The 20724-nt window shown below is 42.4% G+C and overlaps 1 protein-coding gene across 6 annotated transcripts in view; it reads left to right on the top strand.

Moving 5' to 3' along the window:
• Positions 1–20724, top strand: part of SPECC1 (sperm antigen with calponin homology and coiled-coil domains 1) — a 258495-nt gene that overhangs the window by 85471 nt on the left and 152300 nt on the right. Inside the window, exon 1 of one of the 6 annotated variants that reach the window (XM_028534281.1) lies at positions 13534–13779. The exons of 4 other annotated variants lie outside the window; for them this stretch is intronic. In XM_028534281.1, coding sequence (XP_028390082.1) covers positions 13740–13779 — 40 coding nt within the window. In that variant the 5' untranslated portion in view covers positions 13534–13739. Of the gene's footprint in view, positions 1–13533; positions 13780–20724 lie in introns of those variants that run through there. One more of the 6 variants, XM_036032945.1, reaches the window with a different exon arrangement.

Genomic DNA, 20724 nt, shown 5'->3' with positions numbered 1-20724 from the left:
ACAACCATTGCAAATACTGGGGGAATTCACAAGTACTCCAGAACCACCTTTTGGGACTTGAAAAAAAGAAAGAAAATAGAAATTGAACCCTCGGCACTTCTGGTCAAGTGTAAGTATCGATTTGATTCACCCTATCTGAAACAACAGATTTAACAAGTCAATCCTTTGAGTGAGTTCTTTTCCAAGTCCTTCCTGGCTTTGCACTCTGCACTCCAAATCAGGCTCCATTTCCATTGTGGGCAGCAGTACAACCGACAGAAGTTCACAGCATTCAAATGCAGTCCCTTTTGTTTCAAGGACATGGAAAAGAGATGTGAAGTATTTCCATGGGGCCCAAATGGTGTCATTCCTCCCAATAGATGGTTAGGGTTGCAAGTCTCACTGTGTGTACACGTTCCTAACACAACTTACATAGTGTTACATATCATATATACTTAAGTAGAATATTTACACTATTGCATATATATATTTTATATATGTTCCTTCTTCCTTTCTGTGTTTGTAACTATCTTCTCTGGTAATGAGAAACATGGCTCTCATTATCTTCAATTTATGTACTTATTTATTCAATGTAGCCAGGGTCTGAAATTATCCTGATACCTCCACCCAACTCCCCACCCCCCACCCTCTGGCCTCCAGGCCCTCCAGCATGGCTCCCTAACCTCCTTTCCCTGCCTCATATCTCAGCTACCATGCTGACCCTTCTACTCTGTGAAGAGAAGGAAGGATGGGCCCAGGAGTTTTTCTCCGTTTTTTTCTCATAAGTTTCCTTCCTTCCTTCCTTCCTTCCTTCCTTCCTTCCTTCCTTCCTTCCTTCCTTCCTTCCTTCCTTTTTTTCTTTCTCTCTTTTAAAAAGATTTTATTTATTTTTAGAGAGAGAGAAAGGAAGGGAGAGAGGGAGGGGAAAAGAGTGTGAGAGAAACAGATTGGTTGCCTCTCACACACCCCCAACTGGGCACCTGGCCTGGAACCCAGGCATGTGCCCTGACTGGGAATGGAATCTGCAACCTTCCAGTTAGCAGACCAGCACTCAATCCACACCTGGCTGGTGTGGCTTTCTTAATATAGTACATTATAAAGCCAACTAAATGTGGTTGCTACTTCTAGTTGTTTGCACTCTTGAAAAGCAGGATCTCCAGCCTTCTTTGATGAAAAAGAGTTACTTCTCATTGCCTAAAAATATCAAAATATTGAATGATCAAAGCAAAGTGTATGTGATGCTGTCTGGGGTGACTCTCTGGGGAAACTCTTGAGAATGGGGTACACCCTCTGCTTCTGCTGCAGGTGCTTCTCTTGCAACAAGCACCCCATCAGCTGGGAAAGGTCAGCATGGAGGAAAGTGTGGGGGTCCTAAGCGCCCATCCTACCAGCTTCCTGTAAGTTATCCCTATGGATTTTACCTTGCAAGTTTCACACAGAAAGTAGACCAGGAAACATTCAACACATTCATCAGCTAGACTTATATTTTTAAAATGTATATGGTTGAGAGGAAATTTTGTGAAATAACTTTTTAAGAAAAATAAAGAGTAGAATTTTTTAATGTTTTAAATTTATACCCTTTCTTGTATGAAAGAATTTGAGAAGTCTTATAGAGATAAATGTACAATTTGAAAAGAAAATAAATGAGGCACTGGGGAAATAGAAAAATGAGAAGCTAGAAGGAAAAGCATACAGAAGGGAGGTGCACAGTTGTAGGCTGCTAGTTTGGGGCTGAGTTTCTTAGAAACCAAAGGAAAGAGGGAAACTCGATTTGTGGTGACAAGATGAAAAAAAAAGACAGTCACCTACAAAGGAGTTCCCATCAGACTGTCAGCTGATTTTTCAAAAGAGACCTTACAGGCAAGAAGGGGCTGGAAAGAAATATTCCAAGTCATGAAAGACAAGGACCTACATCCCAGATTGCTCTATCCAGCAAAGCTCTCATTTAGAATGGAAGAGAAGATAAAGTGCTTTTCAGATAAGGTCAAATTAAAGGAGTTCATCATCACCAAGTCCTTACTTTATGAAATGCTAAAGGGACTTATCTAAGAAAAGAAGATAAAGAAAAGACATGTATAGTAAAAGGACAGCAAACTCACAATTATTAACAACCACACCTAAAGCAAAACCAAAAGAAACTAAGCAAACAACTAGAATAGGAACAGAACCACAGAAATGGAGGGCACATGGGGGGCTAGCAGTAGGGGTGGGAGGAGGAGAGAGGGGGAAAAGGTATAGAGAATAAGTAGCATAGAATGTAGGTTGAAAATAGATAGGGGGAGGGCAAGAATAGTACGGGAAATGTAGAAGCTAAAGAACTCATAAGTATGACACATGGACATGGACTAAAGGGGGGAAACGTGGGTGGGAGAGGGGGTACAGGGTGGAGGGGAGTGAAGGGGGAAATGGGACAACTGTAATAGCATAATCAATAAAATATATTTTAAAAAAAAGAAAAGAAGCCAGTTACTAATGAAACATACAACTCTTCCTGAGAGTGAAACATTAAAAAAAAAAGTCTCCCTTAGGAATCTGAAAGGAACAAGGGATTCAACACTAAAGTCATATAAAACAAATTAAATATGGATGAATACCCTAAAGCGCCCAATAGGTTAACAGTTTCTCATTAATTACTCAGAAAACATTCATACATTTATATTCTCTGTACAGTATGGAGTCAAAACCACAGCATTACAGTTAGATTTCAGTGTATGTAAAGTTATGCCTATACAAGAGAGAGGATTGGACTATGCATTAGAGTAATAAAACTTAAATGACCTCAGAGATGGTGATATTGTGTTATCGGTGATGGATGTTTATGTTAATAACTAACTGGTGTCTACTAACTGAAGTGTTGAAGATGCACTGTGAGTAAATACAGCTGGGATCAGCTTCTTTTCCCAAATGTATGTCTTTAATTTACTTTTTTCTAAGAGAATGATTGTGGGTATTGCTTCTTTTTTTCAGGCTGGTTCATGGTCAGAATGGCATGGCCAGTACCAGTATCCTAGGCTTTACTGTGGAAGAGGAGAAAAGGGAAGGAAATGTAGGTTCCCACCATAGAACAAGTTTTATGTTTCAGAAGGAAGTTCTGCTTTTCTGGTGCTGTGTAATCATCACGTTAGATGGAAAGGAAACAGGAGGTCTTTCCACTGAATTCATGGAATATTAAAGTTCCAGTCCTTGAACTTGGCCATGACCTTCAGCCATATTCAAGTCCCTCAGTGGAAAACAGGCTCAGATCTGCTCTCTTATGTTGCTTTTCTTGGCTGCCAACACAGAGGATTTTCAGTGTTGTATTCTCTCTTCCTGAAAGTTTATTTGGATGACTGAGGTTGCCATTGAATTGTCTTTGCCTGTATGTTGATTTCCATGTCAAAAATCAGTTCAATACTGTGGAAAATATTTTCCCTAAGCAATTACAGTACAGATGGTCAGTGTTGAAGTATGTAATGTTGATGCCTCCCCTCTCCCCAATTGAACTTGCTTAGATATTCTTAATGCTATTTGGATGAGATACTTATTTTTATTTGATTGATCTCAAAACACAGCCCAGTTGTGGTGATTTTATGATGTGGGAATTAGTTTTGGAACATTAAGTCAAGGGATTTATAGTAAATTAAATAGATATGTATTTGATAATCTATGTGCAGGGTATTATATTGGAAACTATATGTGGGGTTGATGCTAGCACAGTGGAAAGCAAGATTTGTACACAGTCAGTGGAGTGACAAGACTGTGGGAAAGGTTGCATGGAAAACACAGACCTACCTTTGTTCTGTCATTCCTGCCACATCCTAGCTCTGTGACCTTAATTAATCCACCACCACTACCACTCCTATTGTTGGGAGTAGCTGTCTGTGGATTTGGAAATGAAAGCAAGTGGAAAGAGACCTTGACTTATTCTCAGCGATTTTCCCTAGTTTGTCCATACTGGTTCCTAATGATATTGTGTGTCATTTTAGGCACTTACAGACCATTTCTTTGAAAATTTGTTCTATCGAATTCTAGTCTTTTATCAGGTAAAAGTTTTTAAACTTTATTTAATTTTTGAATAGGTAATACGATCCATGTTGTTCAAGACATAAAGGGCACAGAGAAAAGTTTTGCTCCCAACCTTTGAGCAACCACCCATTGACTGCTGTTCAGCAATCTGGTATCCTTTCAGAGCTACCCAGTGTGTAGGGAAGCAAATGTGTGGCCTCTTCCCTTTCTGTACACATGTGGTGGCATAAATGAACACACCATTCTGAATGAGTGCTTTTTCTCTGCACAGTGTATTTTGGAGACCATTCCATATCAAAGAGCCTCTTCATTCTTGTGTACATCTCTCTCTGGCTTTGTTTCATCATTTCTCAGTGGTAACTGATAGCAGTCCATGGCCTTATTCACCAATTATCTCAGCATTGGGGGTTGTAAGTTCCTGGGCCAGGACACTTAGGCTTATTGGGTGATTTTCATGGACATCAGTTTCCCCTTACTGCCGTTTACAGGGCATAGACCATCTTGGGGTATATATGCATGAGAGAAGACAGAAATAGAGATAGAGCTGCAAGGACAGCAAGCTGGCTTTTCTCTTTACCATTTTCAATACACCTCAGCACCTTTTCAGGTTTAGCTTTCCAGGCCATTTTCTGATAGGTTTCAGCCAACTTCATATTCATCCATGGCTGTGTATCCTATTTTTCAGTTTTTATCCGTGCCCTCATGTTTGCCTGAGCATGTTGAGGACAATGCATACAATTGCTTTAGAAACCTCCATCAGTGTCCATTATCCACTGGGGGTCAGAATCTCCCCCTTGGCAAAGCATCATGCGTGAATTTGCATAAACTGCTTAACCTCTCTGAGCCTATTTCCTTATGTGTAAGATGAGGTTAATCACACCCTTCTCCGGAGTTGTCGGGATGAAATGGAACAGCAAATGTGAGGAAACCAGGACAGACCAGAAATGGAGATACTTTTATAAAATGAGATTTCCCTCTCAAACCATCTTCCTAATCTGAATCTCCTGCTTAGGCAATTAAAAAAATCCCACCTGTCTCAGACTCTGGGGCACCTTGCCCAGACTCTCTCAGCTTTGCTTTCCTAAGATGATACATTTTTTTCTCTGAAAGTTTTTATTACTTGCACTTGGTCAACCAATTCCTTTTCTGGTCAAAATTAAACTTTTCTTTTTGGTTCCAAGAGGTAAAATTAGGTCCAGGTTTTGACTTAGCATATGGAAAAAAAATGTGCTAGTAACTACAGAAGTTCAGAGAGGTATGTCACAGGAAAGAATTCCCTGTTATCACTAGAGAGGTATTCATTCCATGCTGAACAACTCCTTAGTGGCGATGCTGTAGGGCAATAGATTAGAAGATCTTCGTTGGAGTGCTTTCTAACTCTGAAGGCATTGCTATTAAGGTCAAAGACCTTTCCTCTGATATCTTCTCTGTCTCCTTCCACCTGGGAGACACTATTCCAGGCCCTAGGATCACAAGATAGACAAAGTTCTTGATGACTCCAAAGATTGCACCTGTGTCCCAACTTGCACCCTGTTTTCTGGAAACACTCCAACTGTTTGCTGAAAATGCTATGTGATTGTTCTGCATGTGTGTATATCCATTCATTCCTTTAACAAGTGTTTAGAATATCTACTGCTTTCCAAGCATCTTTCTAGGTGCCAGGGATGCAGCAATTAACAAAACAATAGAAACCCCTGCTCTCCTGGATTTTATATTTCATTCTCATTGAATTGCCTTAATGAAACTCACCACCCTCCTTGTGGAGTTGCTTAACTGCTGCCATTAGCATCTGGACTTAGGGTGACTACAGTGCCATTTTTTCCATCACCCAGATAAATTTTCTTGTAATTTCTGTCAGCTTCCTTTCCTTTAATGTGTAATTGTCTTTTTCAGCTGCATCTTTTCCACTTCTTTTCACTTCCTCTGGATTCTCCTGACCCCACCCAGTATACCATCTCTCTCCTAAAGCACAGAGGCTTCCCGGTTGGAATTGTGCACCTATTCATGTTCACGCCACACTCCGGTCCTTTGAGATTGGGATCAGTTTCAGTCAATTAATTGATAAAGTTGGTTAAATCAGGGAATCCTAAAAAATATAACATGCATATTTTAAATATTTTATTTTCACTTAAAACATACAAGTGTATATTTACTCATCCATTGGGCCAAGGTATTTTCTTAGAGCAGATCCATTGATTGGGGTTCTTTAACCTCTTTCCATGCTTGTAATACATCTTCCATGATTTTCAGTTTTTGTTTCTTTAAACAGGAGCAAGAATTTAGATACTTCAGAAGAAGACTGTATGCAGAATCTTTTTGTGTGTTTACAAGTATTTCCCTGATCTTTTATAGTTGCTTCACACACTTTAAATTTAATTTTATTATTATTATCTTTTAGAGAGAAGGAAAGGGAGGGCAGAGGGCAGGGAAAAACGTTGATATGAAAGAGAAACCCTGATTGGCTGTCTCCTGTACATTCCTGACTGGTGACCAAACCCACAACCCAGGCCTATGCCCCAGCCAGGAATTAAACTGGTGACCTCTCAGTTTGTCAGCCAGTGTCCAACCAACTGAGCCACATTGGTCAGGGCCACACATTTTTTAATGGCCCACCTTCACTGAGTCTTTTCAAAGCATTCAGCATGGCTTTTGAAGAAACTTTCTCTCTCTCTCTGTGCTCATTTCATTGGTTTACATAATAATTAAGTTATGTAAATAAATTCACTAGTACAACTAGCATAAACAGGTTTGGAACAAATACACCTAACTTGTGGTAAGCAGACAACCCAAATGATGGAAGCAGAAGTGCACAGCTGATCTGGAGAGGAGCCTACCAACCAGGAGTATCCATCTTGCCCAGGGTGTTAGTATGTTTTATTAAAATGGGATGTATTGGTTATTTTGGTTGTCTGTAAAATGTTAGGTAGAGGGTGTATAAGAAAGCAGGGTTTGTATCACCAGAGTAATTTTGAAACCAAAAAAGACATTGGTGTTTGAGCTGCCTGTCACTACCAAACCCAATAAGCGATGACAGTGATTGAATCTTTATGGGCGCTTTATTCAGATGGCCGGTGATCTGAGAAGACAGTGGGTTCATACCCTAACAGACCATCTTGCCTTCTGTTTCCAGGCCAGACTTTTTATACCAGGGAATAAACAAGGTACAGTGAGGGCTTTGAGATTCAGGGAGGATTAGTTGAAAGGGGCTGCAACATTCCTGTCCCAGGCAGTTAGCTGTTCCCAGGGGCAGGTGGTCATCTGTCTCTCCCTGAAACACAAAGGCCCAGATGCCTCCACTGGTCCCCAGGTGGTAATCTCTAGCAGTGCTCTGTTTTCCCAGGAGCCAGGGTGGGCCTTATCTGTAGTTTCTGAAACAAAAAGCTTTCAGAAACTACAGATAATTTTCTGTAGTTTCTGGAAACTATAATTTTCAAACTCTTGAGTCCCCTATCAATTTTTCTAAATCATAGCTTTCCACAGACCTCTTCTGTGCTCTAGCACCTCGGGGCACTTCTCACTGGGTAAGGAACGGAGGGTAAACCTCTGCCTGGGGTTGGCGAGGTGCCACCGCAGCCCATCTCCATCCCCTTTTCGTGCCTTGAGTTCCAGTCCTGGGCCACAGGGTGGCTTATTCTCTGAACACACTCTAGACTATTTCACAATAAAGCCCCTGTTCACTCTGATGAACAAAGATACAGCCCCGCTGCTGGGGCCTGCTAGTCAGGGATGCACGTGTTCCCACCAGGCACCTCCCTCCCACTGCCCCTGCCCCTCCTGCCACTCTGGACACTGACAGAAAGGCTATTCACCTGGAAAGGACAACTCCAAGCAGCACCTCCTTCATAAAGCTTTTCTTGATCTCACATAGGACATGTTTTTTCCTTTTCAGAGATGTTCTGTAGCATTACATTTTAATTTCTGTTCAGATGCTTACCATATCCCACCTTGAACTGTGTCTGTTTCCAGCCTTAAAAACTCTCTGTTGCTTCGGGTGCAACCCAGTGTGTTGGCCCTGCTGGAGGCACATTCAATAAGCAAGCACATCCTGAATATGGGTGATGACTCTCTTTTTTCCCTTTATCTCCTCTTCTTCAAAGCCCTTGTCTTTCTGGCCTTTATTCTTGGCATCGAACCCCCACGCCCACCCCCCAGGTTTCATTAATGCTAATTGATTCAGAGTGAAAATTGGGTCTTTTTAGTCAGGAAGTAATATATGATCTTTGAGCCTCATCCATTTATCTCTCCTGACTTAATAAAATAACTTTATTGAAGTATAATTTATGTATTATAGAATTCACCCATTTAAAATGTGAAATTCAATGATTTTTGGTAGATTTACTGAGTTATAACTATCCACAACTAAGTTTTAAAACATTTCCATAACCCTTAAAGGTGCCTTGTCCTATTTCCAGTGGATGCTTGTTTCATCCCCAGATCCAGGTAACCGCTAATCTGCTTTCTGTTGTTATAGATCCTCCCTTGACTTTTCCTGTCACTTTCTCAGCATTGGAGTGTTTCTTAGGCCAATATATATGCTGTTTGCCTGAAGTACTTAACTTTTGATTTAGTTACTAATCTTTGTTACCCTCTTGTAGTCTTTCTTCTCATGGTCAAATTTCTTTTGGTTTTCTTTGTGTGAATCTAGTCTCTATTTAGCAAGTTCAACTTTGGTTTATTAAGAAAGTCGAGGTTCCTCCCTTCTTCCTCCCTTCATTTGTTTTGTCATGTACAAAACAAATATTGAACTTTATTTATTGAATAAAGAAATCTAGGACTTCCGACAAGATGGAGGCATAGGTGGACGCACCGTACCTCCACACACAACCAAGACTGGAACAACAACAATTTAGAAGCAGAATAACACCCAGAACTGACAGAAAATTTATCTGAATGGAAGTCGGACAACCAAGAAGTTGAAATAGACCCAGATCCTGTAGGAGGGGCAGAGACAAGCAGCCGGGCACAGGGTCACGCCTCAGAGAACAGGGAGAATTGGGCACATAAGGCAACCGGGAGTGCGTAAGGCATCTGGGGAACGCAAGATCACAGCGCATGGACCCTGAGTATGCAAGCGGCAGCTGGCAGACCCAGTGAGGCAGTGATTGTGGAGCAGGGCAGAGCGCACAACCCAGGATCCCAGGGAAAGGACTGAGGTCCCACGGAGAACGGAGCTACCGCCATTGTTCCCTCTCAATCCCGCCCTCACATACAATGTCACAATCTAGTGACTGGGGTGCCCAGCCCTGGTGAACACCTAAGGCTCCACCCGTCACTGTAACAGGAGTGACCAGACCAAAAAAAAAAAAGAGAGAGAGAGAGAGAGATGGCTCAAACAGAAGAACAAATCAGTGTCCCAGAACTCATCCTTTTGAGCGACTAAGAAATAGCTAACCTATCAGATGCACAGTTCAAAACACTGGTGATCAGGATGCTCACAGAATTGGTTGATTTTGGTCACAAATTAGATGAACAAATGCAGGTTACCATAAAAGAAATGAAGGAAAATTCATAGGGAACCAACAGCAATGGGAAGAAAACTGGGACTCAAAACGATAGAGTGGACCAGAAGGAAGAAAGAAACATCCAATCAGTAAAGTATGAAGAAACAAGAATTCAAAAAAAACAAGGAGCTTAGGAACCTCCAGGACATCTTTAAACATTCCAACATCCGAATTATAGGGGTACCAGAAGGGAAAGAGGTAGAGCAACAGATTGAAAATGTATTTGAACAAATAACAAAGGAGAACTTCCCCATTCTGGCAAAGGAAATAGACTTCCAGGAAGTCCAGGAAGCTGAGAGAGTCCCAAAGAAGTTGGACCCAAGAAGAAACACACCAAGGCACATCATAATTACATTAGCCAAGGTAAAAATGAAGGAGAGAATCCTAGAAGCAGCAAGAGATAAGGGGACAGTCACCTACAAAGGAGTTCCCATCAGACTATCAGCTGATTTCTCAAAAGAGACCTTACAGGCAAGAAGGGGCTGGAAAGAAGTATTCCAAGTCATGAAAGACAAGGACCTATATTCCAGATTATTCTATCCAGCAAAGCTTTCATTTAGAATGGAAGGGCAGATAAAGTGCTTCTCAGTGCTTCCAAGCCCCTCTAAGGCATGGAAAATCTCATCTCCTGATATACTCAGCAGAGTGCACATAAAGCCACTTTAATTATTATATTTGGTAATAAATAATTTTTGGTAACAATGACAATGGTTTTATTAAAATGATCAATGCTTGATAGCTTAAAATGTTCAGATAATGAGCGTAAGTACAAAGAAAGTTAAAGCATGATCCAGAACACCGATTCTTTAAAGAAGTGTTAAACCTAGATCGATGGTGATTATCTTTCCATATGTCTCTATCATCAGTGATAAAGCTATCAAGACAATTATTGATATAGTTGCCAAGGTTGGGGAGGAAGTTTTGGTTGTCATAGGAATCTGAGCCAGACATGGACATCATTGAGAGGAGGCCTGTAGTTCTCATGAACCTTGTACTCTAGAGGAGAGACAATAAACCAGTGAACAAGTGGGTATATAGTATACTAAATGGTGATAAATGTCATAGAGGTCAACGCAGCAGAGAAGTGCATGTGTTGAAGTTCTGGTTTACAATTTAAAGTAGTGTAACAAGAGAAGCCCCTCTTAATACAATGACATTTGATCAGAGACCTCAGAAGAGAGACAGCCTGAATCATATGGCCTATGTAATATAGGAATGTGGGGGAACAGCATTCCAGGCAGAAGGAACAGCCAGTGCAAAGGACTTTGGGTGGGAGCATGCTTCACTTATTTGAGGAACAGCAAGAAGGCCACTGTAACAAGATCAATGTGAGCCCACCCCTTACAACTTAACAGGTGTGCCGAGACAAAGAAGCAGGGCCCAAATGAAAGAACAGACCAAAACTCCAGAAAGAGAGCTAAGCGATAAGGAGAGAGCCAACCTATCTGATAGAGAGTTTAAAGCCCTGGTAATCAAAATGCTCACAGAGCTGATTGAGCTTGGTCAAAAATGAAAGAACAAATGAAAGATACACAAAGTGAAATAAAGGAAAATATACAGGGAACCAACAGTGATGGGAAGGAAACCAGGACTCAGATCAACGGTTTAGAGCAGAAGGAAGAAAGAAACATTCAACCAGAACAGAATGAAGAAACAAGAATTCACAAAAATGAGGACAGGCTTAGGAACCTCCAGGACATCTTTAATAAATGTTCCAACATCTGAATCATAGGAGTGCCAGAAAGAGAAGAGGGAGAGCAAGAAATTGAAAACTTATTTGAACAAATAATGAAGGAGAACTTCCCCAGTCTGGTGAAGGAAATAGACTTCCAGGAATTCCAGGAAGCTCAGAGAGTCCCAAAGAAGTTGGACCCAAGGAGGATCACACCAAGGTGTATCAACATTAAGTTACCCAAGATTAAAGATAAGGAGAGAATCTCAAAAGCAGCAAGAGAAAAGGAGAGAGTTACCTACAAAGGAGTTCCCATCAGACTGTCAGCTGATTTCTCAAAAGAAACCTTGTAGGCAAGAAGGGGCTGGCAAGAAGTATTTGAAGTCATGAAAGGCAAGGACCTACTTCCAAGATTACTCTATCCAGCAAAGCTTTCATTTAGAATGGAAGGGCAAATGAAGTGCTTCCCAGATAAGGTCAAATTAAGGGGGTTCATCATCCCCAAGCCCTTATTATATATAAAATATTAAAGGGACTTATCTAAAAAATTGAAGAAGACCAAAAACTATGAATAGTAAAATGACAACAAACTCACAACTATCAACAAATGAACCTAAAAAAAAAAAGAAAAACAATGAAAACAAATACTAAGCAAGCAACTGGAACAGGAACAGAATCAGAGAAATGGACACCACATGGAGGGTTTTCAATGGGGAGGGGGAGGAGAGGAATAGTGGGGGAAAGTTACAGGGAAGAAGAAGCATAATTGGTAGGCATAACATAGATGGGGAGAGGTCAAAAATGGTATAGGAAACAGAGAACTCAAAGAACTTATATGTACAACCCATGGACATGAACTAAGGGGGGAATGCTGGAGGATTGGGGGGTACAGGCAGAGGGGGGATAAAGGGGGAAAATTGGGAAAACTAATAGCATAATCAATTAAATATACTTTAAAATAAATAAATAAATAAAAATAAGATCAATGTGAGAGGGGGAAAGTGAGTCCACTGATGGAGGTGGGGGTGTGGGGGGTAGATTATTCAGGGCCTTGGGTGCCATTGTAAGGGTTTTGGATTTTCCTTCCAAAGAGACAGAAAGCTGTTAGAGCATTGTAAGTGGTATGATTTGACCTAGGTTTTAGAAGCATCACTGTGTTATGTGAAGATTAGACTACAGAGAGGCAGGGACGGAGGAAGGTAGACTGTTTAGGAGGTAGTTGCAGTAATCCTGATTGATGACCATGGCTTGGACCACATAGCAGCAGTGGAAGTGGTAACAACTGCTGAGATAGGGTGGCATTTACAATACATATTCCAGGGTATCCCATTTGTGGAGATGGAGAAAACTATATGAAACATCTATGGAAAAAAATTAAGATGGTTTTTGTTCCAGTTACATTGGAGATGCCTATTAAGACATCTAAGTGGAGTGTCAAGAAGGTAGTTGGGTAAATGAATCTGGAGCTCAGGAAAGAAGACTGAAGATATATTGGTGGTGTTTAAAAGCTACGAGTTTGTTGTGATGGCCAAGTTAGAGAAGAGATGGCCAGGTTGGACCGAGATGACTGAGCTTTAAGGCACTACAGGGGCTGGAGGTCAAGGAGATGAGGAGAAACCAATAGCAGGAACTGAGAAAAGGTGACCCAGGATGTGGGGAGAAAACCAGGAGAGCGTGGTGTTCTAGAAGCCAAGTGATTCAACTGCTGTGAGGAGTCGAGGGTGGTAAATGGTGACGTAAGATGATAGGTAAGGTGAGAACTGAGAATGGACCACGGTGCTCAAGTGATGCGGAAGATGGAGCCACTCATTCCACTCATGGTTTTATTAAATACTTTTTCACAACAAGATTTAGTTCTAAATGTTTTTTACTGTAAGATTAACTATGAAAGTTTGGGGTAATTTTCCTAAGTCAGTCATTTCTGACAGCAGCAAAACAGTTACCACTTAGGACTGGTATGGATTTTTAGTAGCGGTGGTATCATCTTGAATAATGTTTGTGAAAGCGTAATTTTTCTTTACCTTCTGAGAAGTCGCTCGTTCGCCCATTGATTCATTCACTTCTTACGCCAAAAACAGTTAATCGCCTGTCCTGTGCCAACCCTAGGCTCTCCTTGTCCTCACAGATTTAATTCAGGGCGCCTGTCAGGTGGCGGGCGCTTGGCTTCAGCCTCCAGCAGTTGGATTTTTCCAGCCCTGTCCAGCCGCAGTGCTCAGCGCCTGCCTGAGAGGCCCAAGTCCGTCAGCGGTGCTTCCCCCCACCCAACGCCGGGGAGGGCCTCGGGACACTTCCGAGCCCTGAGTTGGGGGGCGGTATGCAGATGAGGGTGGGCGGGCCGTGCCTGGCGGGCCTTGTGAACCGGGGCGGGCAGGCAGTATGCAGATGAGGGGGCGTGGCCATCCTGCTCGGCTGTGAGCCACTCCGCCGGCGGCAGCGGGGGACTAGAAGGCGCCCTGCCTTTTCTTTGACTAGAGCGGACCCACCGGACGCAGCTGCCTCCCCAGCCGGAGCCGGAGCGAGCTGCCGCGCATTGGACGCTGTGTCTGAGGCTGGCCAGCCGGCAGCTGCCTAGGCGGCTGAGCATGGGCAACCACTCCGGACGGCCTGAGGATCCGGAACCAGGTCTGTGCGGTGGGCCTGGGTCGCGCCGCGCCCCCTCCCTGGCCCGGCGCCCTTCCCCCACCCGCCTCCCGGGCCGGCTGCAGCCTCGCAGCGTGCGGGCGCCAACGGGGGCGAGTGGAAAGGTGAAGTTCCCGGGATGTGAGTCTTGCCTTTGGAATGCGCTAATGGGGTTGTGAAATTACCTGTGCTGCTCCGTCACAAGGAAATGCCACTCACTATAATCACGTACCTGGAAGCCCTGGGTCCGACTGGACGCAGCGATGGGGGTGGGAAGGGGCTTGTAGGCCGGGCGTGGAGAGGGTCGGGCGGGAGGGTCTTCTGTAAAGATTTTATGCTGGACTCCGACTCGGTCCTCTTGTCTGCCACCTGGAGAGGGGTCTCGTAAACCGTGTGTAGGCAGTTCTTGCAGACTTTCTAGGCATTTGCAACGGCAAGCGTGCGTTGGCGGCCGTTTGCTGGTTCATTGTCTGTTTTTGTAGCGCATCATTTACATGCCACACACTTTCTGCAGTCCCGTGGAGGTGATAGCTCTCCCAGCAGACTGTTACTCATGGTCAGACCAAGGACTTGATTGCGACTGTTTCCTATTCAGAATAGCCTGTGCTTGTTCTGGGATACCAAAAACTTCTCCGGTTTATAAAATTTTTATTTTCACAGAAATTAAGCGAGTTTGTTGAGAGTCAGCTAGGCTCTAGTTTGCATCGTGGCTTCCAGCACATATTTAGATGCTGATGCTGATAATCACGGGATCGCATTTAAAAACAGAACAGAACTTTTCTGTACTGTCACGTGAAGCAAATGAGATTTTATTTAGCCTCAAAAATTGCATCTTGACTGGGGAGAGATAGTCGACCTAATGCAGGAGTCCTGGGGTGGCAGGTGACAAGTCAGTGTTTTTTATGACAGAGCCAGAACTCTAAAAAATGTTTTGAGGGAGTAACTTTTTAAAGTTTGAGTTGAATGAGGAAATGAGGTTCTGAGAGGTGGAGCAATTTGTGCAAATGACTTATTCCTTGAATTCACCTCCCAGGGCCTCAGCTGTGGGTCTTGGCAGGGAGGCAAGGCAAGCGTGGGCCATATCCCTGGGGCTGGGCTGGGCTGGGCTGAGCTGAGGCGGTGCCACCATGGCAGTTGTGGTACATTGGACTGGTACAACACCTGGAATGGAAGTTTTGCCACATGGAAATACTGTGAAGAAAAGGTTTTGAGATGGGGTGACTGCATGGATTGCATAGAGGTTACTGTCTAAATTACACCGGACTTACCCAAACTTCTTCGGGGAGAATAGCCAATATTTGCAAAAGGATGCCTTTGTCATAAACAGCCCTCTGATAAACTATTAGGTAAATGATATGTAACATTTTAAAAACAGCTTCTATTGGTACACAACTGCCCAGGTATTGTGAAAACCCCCGTGTATTATTTCCTTTGTGTCAATATTGGGAAGAGACTGTCCCCATTCTTAGAGCTTTTAAGAGTTACTTGGGTGGTTGTGTTCCAGTGACCATGCTTTTTTAACGGACTCTTTTGGATAGGAGATGAAAAGGAGACATTTATGTCAGTGACTTATTTTACTGCATTTTTCAAAGAGTGCATATCATATCATAGCATATCAGAATGGGAACTCAGTCTGATTTGCTGCAAATAAGACTAGAAAATCTTAGGAAAGTCTTTGAATGTTGGACTATCATTGGTTGAATGTGTGAGTATAATTTTATTTGGTCTCTTAATGCTGCGATGAAATGCTATCGAATGCATCAGAAAGATCCTGGAAATTAGAGTTTTGGTAAAGACTAATGTTTCTTCAATCTGCTCTGTTATGGGGGCTGGAATAAGGCAGTTGTGCATTGGAATAGAATCAGAAGTGCTTGAGTGGGCACTTCTGATTCAGAGCAAGGGGCCCAAGGATTAGTGGTACAGGTAAAGGGAAAGTAGAGGGAGGCTGGATGAGGCAAGAACAACACCCCAGTTTGATTTTTATAGTTTCTTTGTTCTTTGAAACACAAACCCTTAAACAGAATTAGAAATGAATGAGGTCTATTAGAGAGTAACACTTGAGAAAGACAAATGGGGTGAGAGGCAGAATTGGGCCACGAAAGCTGTACCAGGGGGTGTCCAACCTGCAGCCCACAGGCTGTATATAGCTCAGGATGGCTATGAATGCAACCCAACACAAAATCATAAATTTACTTAAGGCATTATGAGATTTTTTTTGTGATTACATGTCTCAGTGTATTTAATGTGTGGCCCAAGACCATTCTTCCAGTGTGGCCCAGAGATGCCAAAAGGTCAGATACTCCTGCTCCATGATGCAATCCAGCACTTAAGAAAGGAAGAGGGGGAGGTGGCAGGTTTGGGCAGGGAGAGCCTCAGATAATGATGCAGATCTGCTGAAATCTTGGCCCACTGATTAGGAGGGAGTTTCAGAGCAGACTGCTCCTTAAGGAGTCCCTGATCTGGCAGAAGTGGCCAATTCTGGTCCTCTTGTTGTGGTCAGTCACTGCTGGAGGCTATCTGGAAAGAATGTGCCTTAGGCTCAAAAGCCAGATTGAGTTCTGGGATCCTGGAGGCCCTGGGATGCTGGGATCCAGCTGGAGGTGTCGGCTAACTGCAATCCTTGCAGCTGAATGCTAAGTTCTTTCTCCAGTAGAGATTCAAGTGACACATCTCATGGCTGGTTTCCACAGGACCTCAGTTTTTTGGGCAGGACTAACGGTGGTGTATTTAAAAGGTAAATGAGGTAAAGTCCCCATCTAAGTCCTCCCCCCCTTGGCTTAAAAGAGTTGGTAGTGCCCAGTCTCTTCCAGGTGGAAGCTCCTCCTTCCCTCTGGGGCACCTGAAGTGGTAGACAGGGTCTCAGCTGCTACCTCTTTTCTAGCCCTGGAATTGGCAGTGGTAGTAGCAAGATTCCTCTTTGGTGGTATCTACGAACCTCTGAGTTGGGCCACTGTGACTTTATTGTGGTATTGCAGAATGGACAAGAGAAACGGGTCAAGTAAAAGACATGAAAATTTGCATGATTGAGGGCAGCTGGAATCAGAACATGTTGATGAGCACATCTCTTACTTAGAAGGTCCCAGTGAACAGACCTTCAATTTCCAACCAGGTTGTCCCATGTCTGCATTGTCAGAGAGGGCTGCTGGCTGTTGTCATGCAGGTTGTGCACTGTTCAAGGCCTCTGGGAGAAGGGGTGAGTGGGCACAGCTGGGGTTTTATCATTCTAGAGGAAGGGGTGCCATTTTTCACTTTTGCCTTTCAATAGTCACGCAAAGGTGCCCAGTATGCTAAATAGGTCTTAGTAGAAGGTGGGCTTAGAAGGCTTTCCCCACTGTCACTGCTAGCTCCTCACTATTTGGTTTAAATATTCATGTTTGTGTTTAAACAGTGACTTCAAATGATATGAAACAAAAGTATAAGCTTCTTCCCATACGTCCTCAGGCCCTACTCTGATTAGTTATAATTAATGCTGTGGTCAAAGAGGGACCTCAAAAATAGGCACTAAAAGTTGACTTATTCTTCATGTCATAGTCTAGTGTGGGTTGGTGTCAGTCTGGGTAGTTACAGGTATTAGAGTTTCAGGTTTGTGAACTGTTCTTCAATGCCTGGCTCCCAGGTTGCACTGAATCTGCCAGCAGTCAAGAGAATAGAACAGGCATGTGGAGGATCCTGCAGGAGGTGTTAGGAGCTTGGCCTAGACATTGTACAAACAGTTTCTACCCACATTCCACTGGCCTCCATGGTCATGTAGCCTCACCTGGATGCTAAGGACTGGAAATTGTCTCTAGAGTACCAAGCAGAAGACAACATGGATGGATTCCGGTGAATGCCTCATCTCTTTTCAGACATGACTACTGTCAACCACATTTGTGTCAATATTTTATTACAAAAGTTTTAATCAGAAAAATTGAAAGACATATATAGAAAATAGCCACATACCCACCACTGAGATTCTGCAATTAATATTTTGCTATGTCTGCTTTATTCATATATCTGTCTTTCCATCCATTTGTTCTCTCTCCATCCATCAGTCTATTTTTTTTTTAGGTATTTCAAAGAAATAGTGGTTGTCTGGTAATTCTATATTATATGCCATATCTATACTCTTCTTGATTTATTGACTTTTGAGGCTATCTACCAGCCCTTAATCTGAAAGTTGAGGAATTAAATGCATTTTTGCTGCTATATTCCTCTCACTAACCCCCAATTTTTTCAGGTCATACTTAAATTTTCTAAATTTCTTGTTAGTATAGTAAAATGCTAATGATACAATACAGTGATGGATATATAGTTGTTCACTGTAAAATTTTTTCAGGTTTGCTGTATGAAATTTTTACTTTAAAAAACTTAAAAATTTTAAGGAAATCTTCTATCACTTACTCTCTATATTTCTTGATTAATCATCTTGCCTAGGTAAATAAGGAGATGATTTCCCTAAATTTCTTCTACCTTTTCCCCCAGCATCCTTCACACCCTACTCCTAGTCTGCCTCTCAGCCTTTTACATGGCTGGAAAATTTTGTTTTGTAGTGAATATTATTAAATTTTCTGTGCATTGTTTTTCTAAAAATTGAAAAACAGTCAGCATTTAAAATATTAGGATCCAGTAGGTATTTACTGAAGAATCAGGTAGTGCATTGAGGTTTACAGAGACGGAAATGGAATCTTACATTGCTTAAGTTGTGGTCTGTGGCAGACAATATTACTTTAAAAGAACTAGAAGGAGTAAGGAGATTGGAAAGGAGTTAGTACAAGTGTTATAATTATTTTCTTTTCAAATTATCTCAACGTGCTTTTAACCTATTATCTACCTTTTCAATTTTACAGATTGTTAGAATTATTTTCTTCTTGAAGACAGAAATCAAGGAGCCAGACTGCCTATTCATAATCTCAGTTTTGTCACTTTGTAGCCCTGAGACTTTGGGCAAATGATTTAAGTGCTTTGAGCCTCAGTTTCTTCATCTAGAAAAGGGGATGTTATGTAACATACCTCCTAGGAGTACTGTGGTGATTCATAGGTTAAAAGGTAAAGGGTCAGGACAGACCCGCACATGGAAGGCTGTCGATGTTACTATTCCCAGCCTTCCCTCTGACTTCATGTCTGAGTTTGGACTTGGTTGCCTTTTGGTCCTATCTCACGTTCAGGTTAGCACACTGCTTCGTGGATCCTTTTCCCTTTTTTTACATTTCCTTTGCTTTGGCTGTACTGTTTCCAGTGATTCTCTAGGTCACCAAACTTTCATATATTCTACCATCTCTATATTCACCATTTTCTTCCAGTTTTCATTTTAAAATGAATTTAAATTTTTTAATTAACTATACTTTATATTTCCAAAATATTTTTGTTCCATTTTTTCTTATTCACAGAAGTTTGGGGCTAAGTTAAGGGGGAGAGGTGTGGAGTTGACTGGAGGACTTGAGTGCATGAGTTAGTGGCTTCTGTTGTCTGTTAGTTTCAGATTTCAAGAATTCATCAGAATTCTTACAGTATTAACTGAGAGGAGAGTATAGTATGCACTTTTCTCATACATATTTTGTTCCATAGGAGAATTTCAAATACAGCTAGTGGTCTGAGAGCATACTTTGGAAAATATGCCCTTTGGAACTTACAGCCAAGATGGAAGCATCAGTAGACACATTGTGCCTCCTCTTTGCACAACCAAAAGGAGGAAAACAACAAATTAAAAAATAAAAAATAAACAGAACTGACAGAAAATTCCCAAACTGTATGGAAGTCTGAGAACCAAGGAGTTAGAGAAGAAATATTCATCCAGACCGGTAGGAGGGGTGGAGACGGGCAGAAAAGACTTGCAGCAAGGCAGTGGCTGAAGGACCCAGCAAGATGGTGGCTGACAGACCAGGTGGTCCCACATTCGAGTGCAGATAAACCTGGAGGAACAACTGGAGAGCAAAACAGTCAGCACAACCCAGAGTTCCAGCGCAGGGAAATAAAGCCTCAAACCTCTTATTGAAAACACCTGTTGGGGTTGAGGTGGCAGCAGGAGAAACTCCCAGCCTCACAGGACAGTTCATTGGAGAGACCCACAGAGTCCTAGAACTTACACAAAACCACCAACCTGGGAATTAGCACCAGAAAAGGCCCAGTTTGCTTGTGGGTAGCTGGGGAAGTGACTGGGAACTGGCAGAGAGTGGAGAAACAGCACTGCTCCCTCTTGCACCCCTCCCCCACATACAGAGTCACGATGTAGTGATGTCATGGGTTGCCCCACCCTGGCGAACAACTAAGCCTCTGCTCCTTACTACCTAACAGATATGCGGAGCTAAAAAAAAAAATGGCCCAAATGAAAGAACAGATCAAAGCTCCAGAAAAAATACAACTAAGCAGTGAAGAGATAGCCAACCTGTCAGATGCACAGTTCAAAACACTGGTAATCAGGATGCTCACAGAATTGGTTGAATATGGTCACAAATTAGAGGAAAAAAATGAAGGCTATGCTAAGTGAAATAAAGGAAAATGTACAGGGAACCAACAGTGACGGGAAGGAAACCAGGACTCAGGTCAACGGTTTAGAGCAGAAGGAGGAAAGAAACATTCGACCAGAACAGAATGAAGAAACAAGAATTCAAAAAAATGAGGAGAGGCTTAGGAACCTCCAGGACATCTTTAAATGTTCCAACATCTGAATTATAGGGGTGCCAGAAAGAGAAGAGGGAGAGCAAGAAATTGAAAACTTATTTGAACAAATAATGAAGGAGAACTTCCCCAATCTAGCAAAGGAAATAGACTTCCAGGAATTCCAGGAAGCTCAGAGAGTCCCGAAGAAGTTGGACCCAAGGAGGAACACACCAAGGCACCTCATAATTACATCAGCCAAGGTTAAAGATAAGGAGGGAATCTTAAAAGCAGCAAGAGAAAAGGAGAGAGTTACCTATGAAGGAGTTCCCATCAGACTGTCAGCTGATTTCTCAAAAGAGACCTTGAGGGTAA

Source organism: Phyllostomus discolor, chromosome 8 (assembly GCF_004126475.2).
Source record: "Phyllostomus discolor isolate MPI-MPIP mPhyDis1 chromosome 8, mPhyDis1.pri.v3, whole genome shotgun sequence".
Lineage (NCBI taxonomy): Eukaryota > Metazoa > Chordata > Mammalia > Chiroptera > Phyllostomidae > Phyllostomus > Phyllostomus discolor.
The sequence above is the reverse complement of the archived record's forward strand: the minus strand, read 5'-3'. Positions and strand labels throughout refer to the sequence as shown.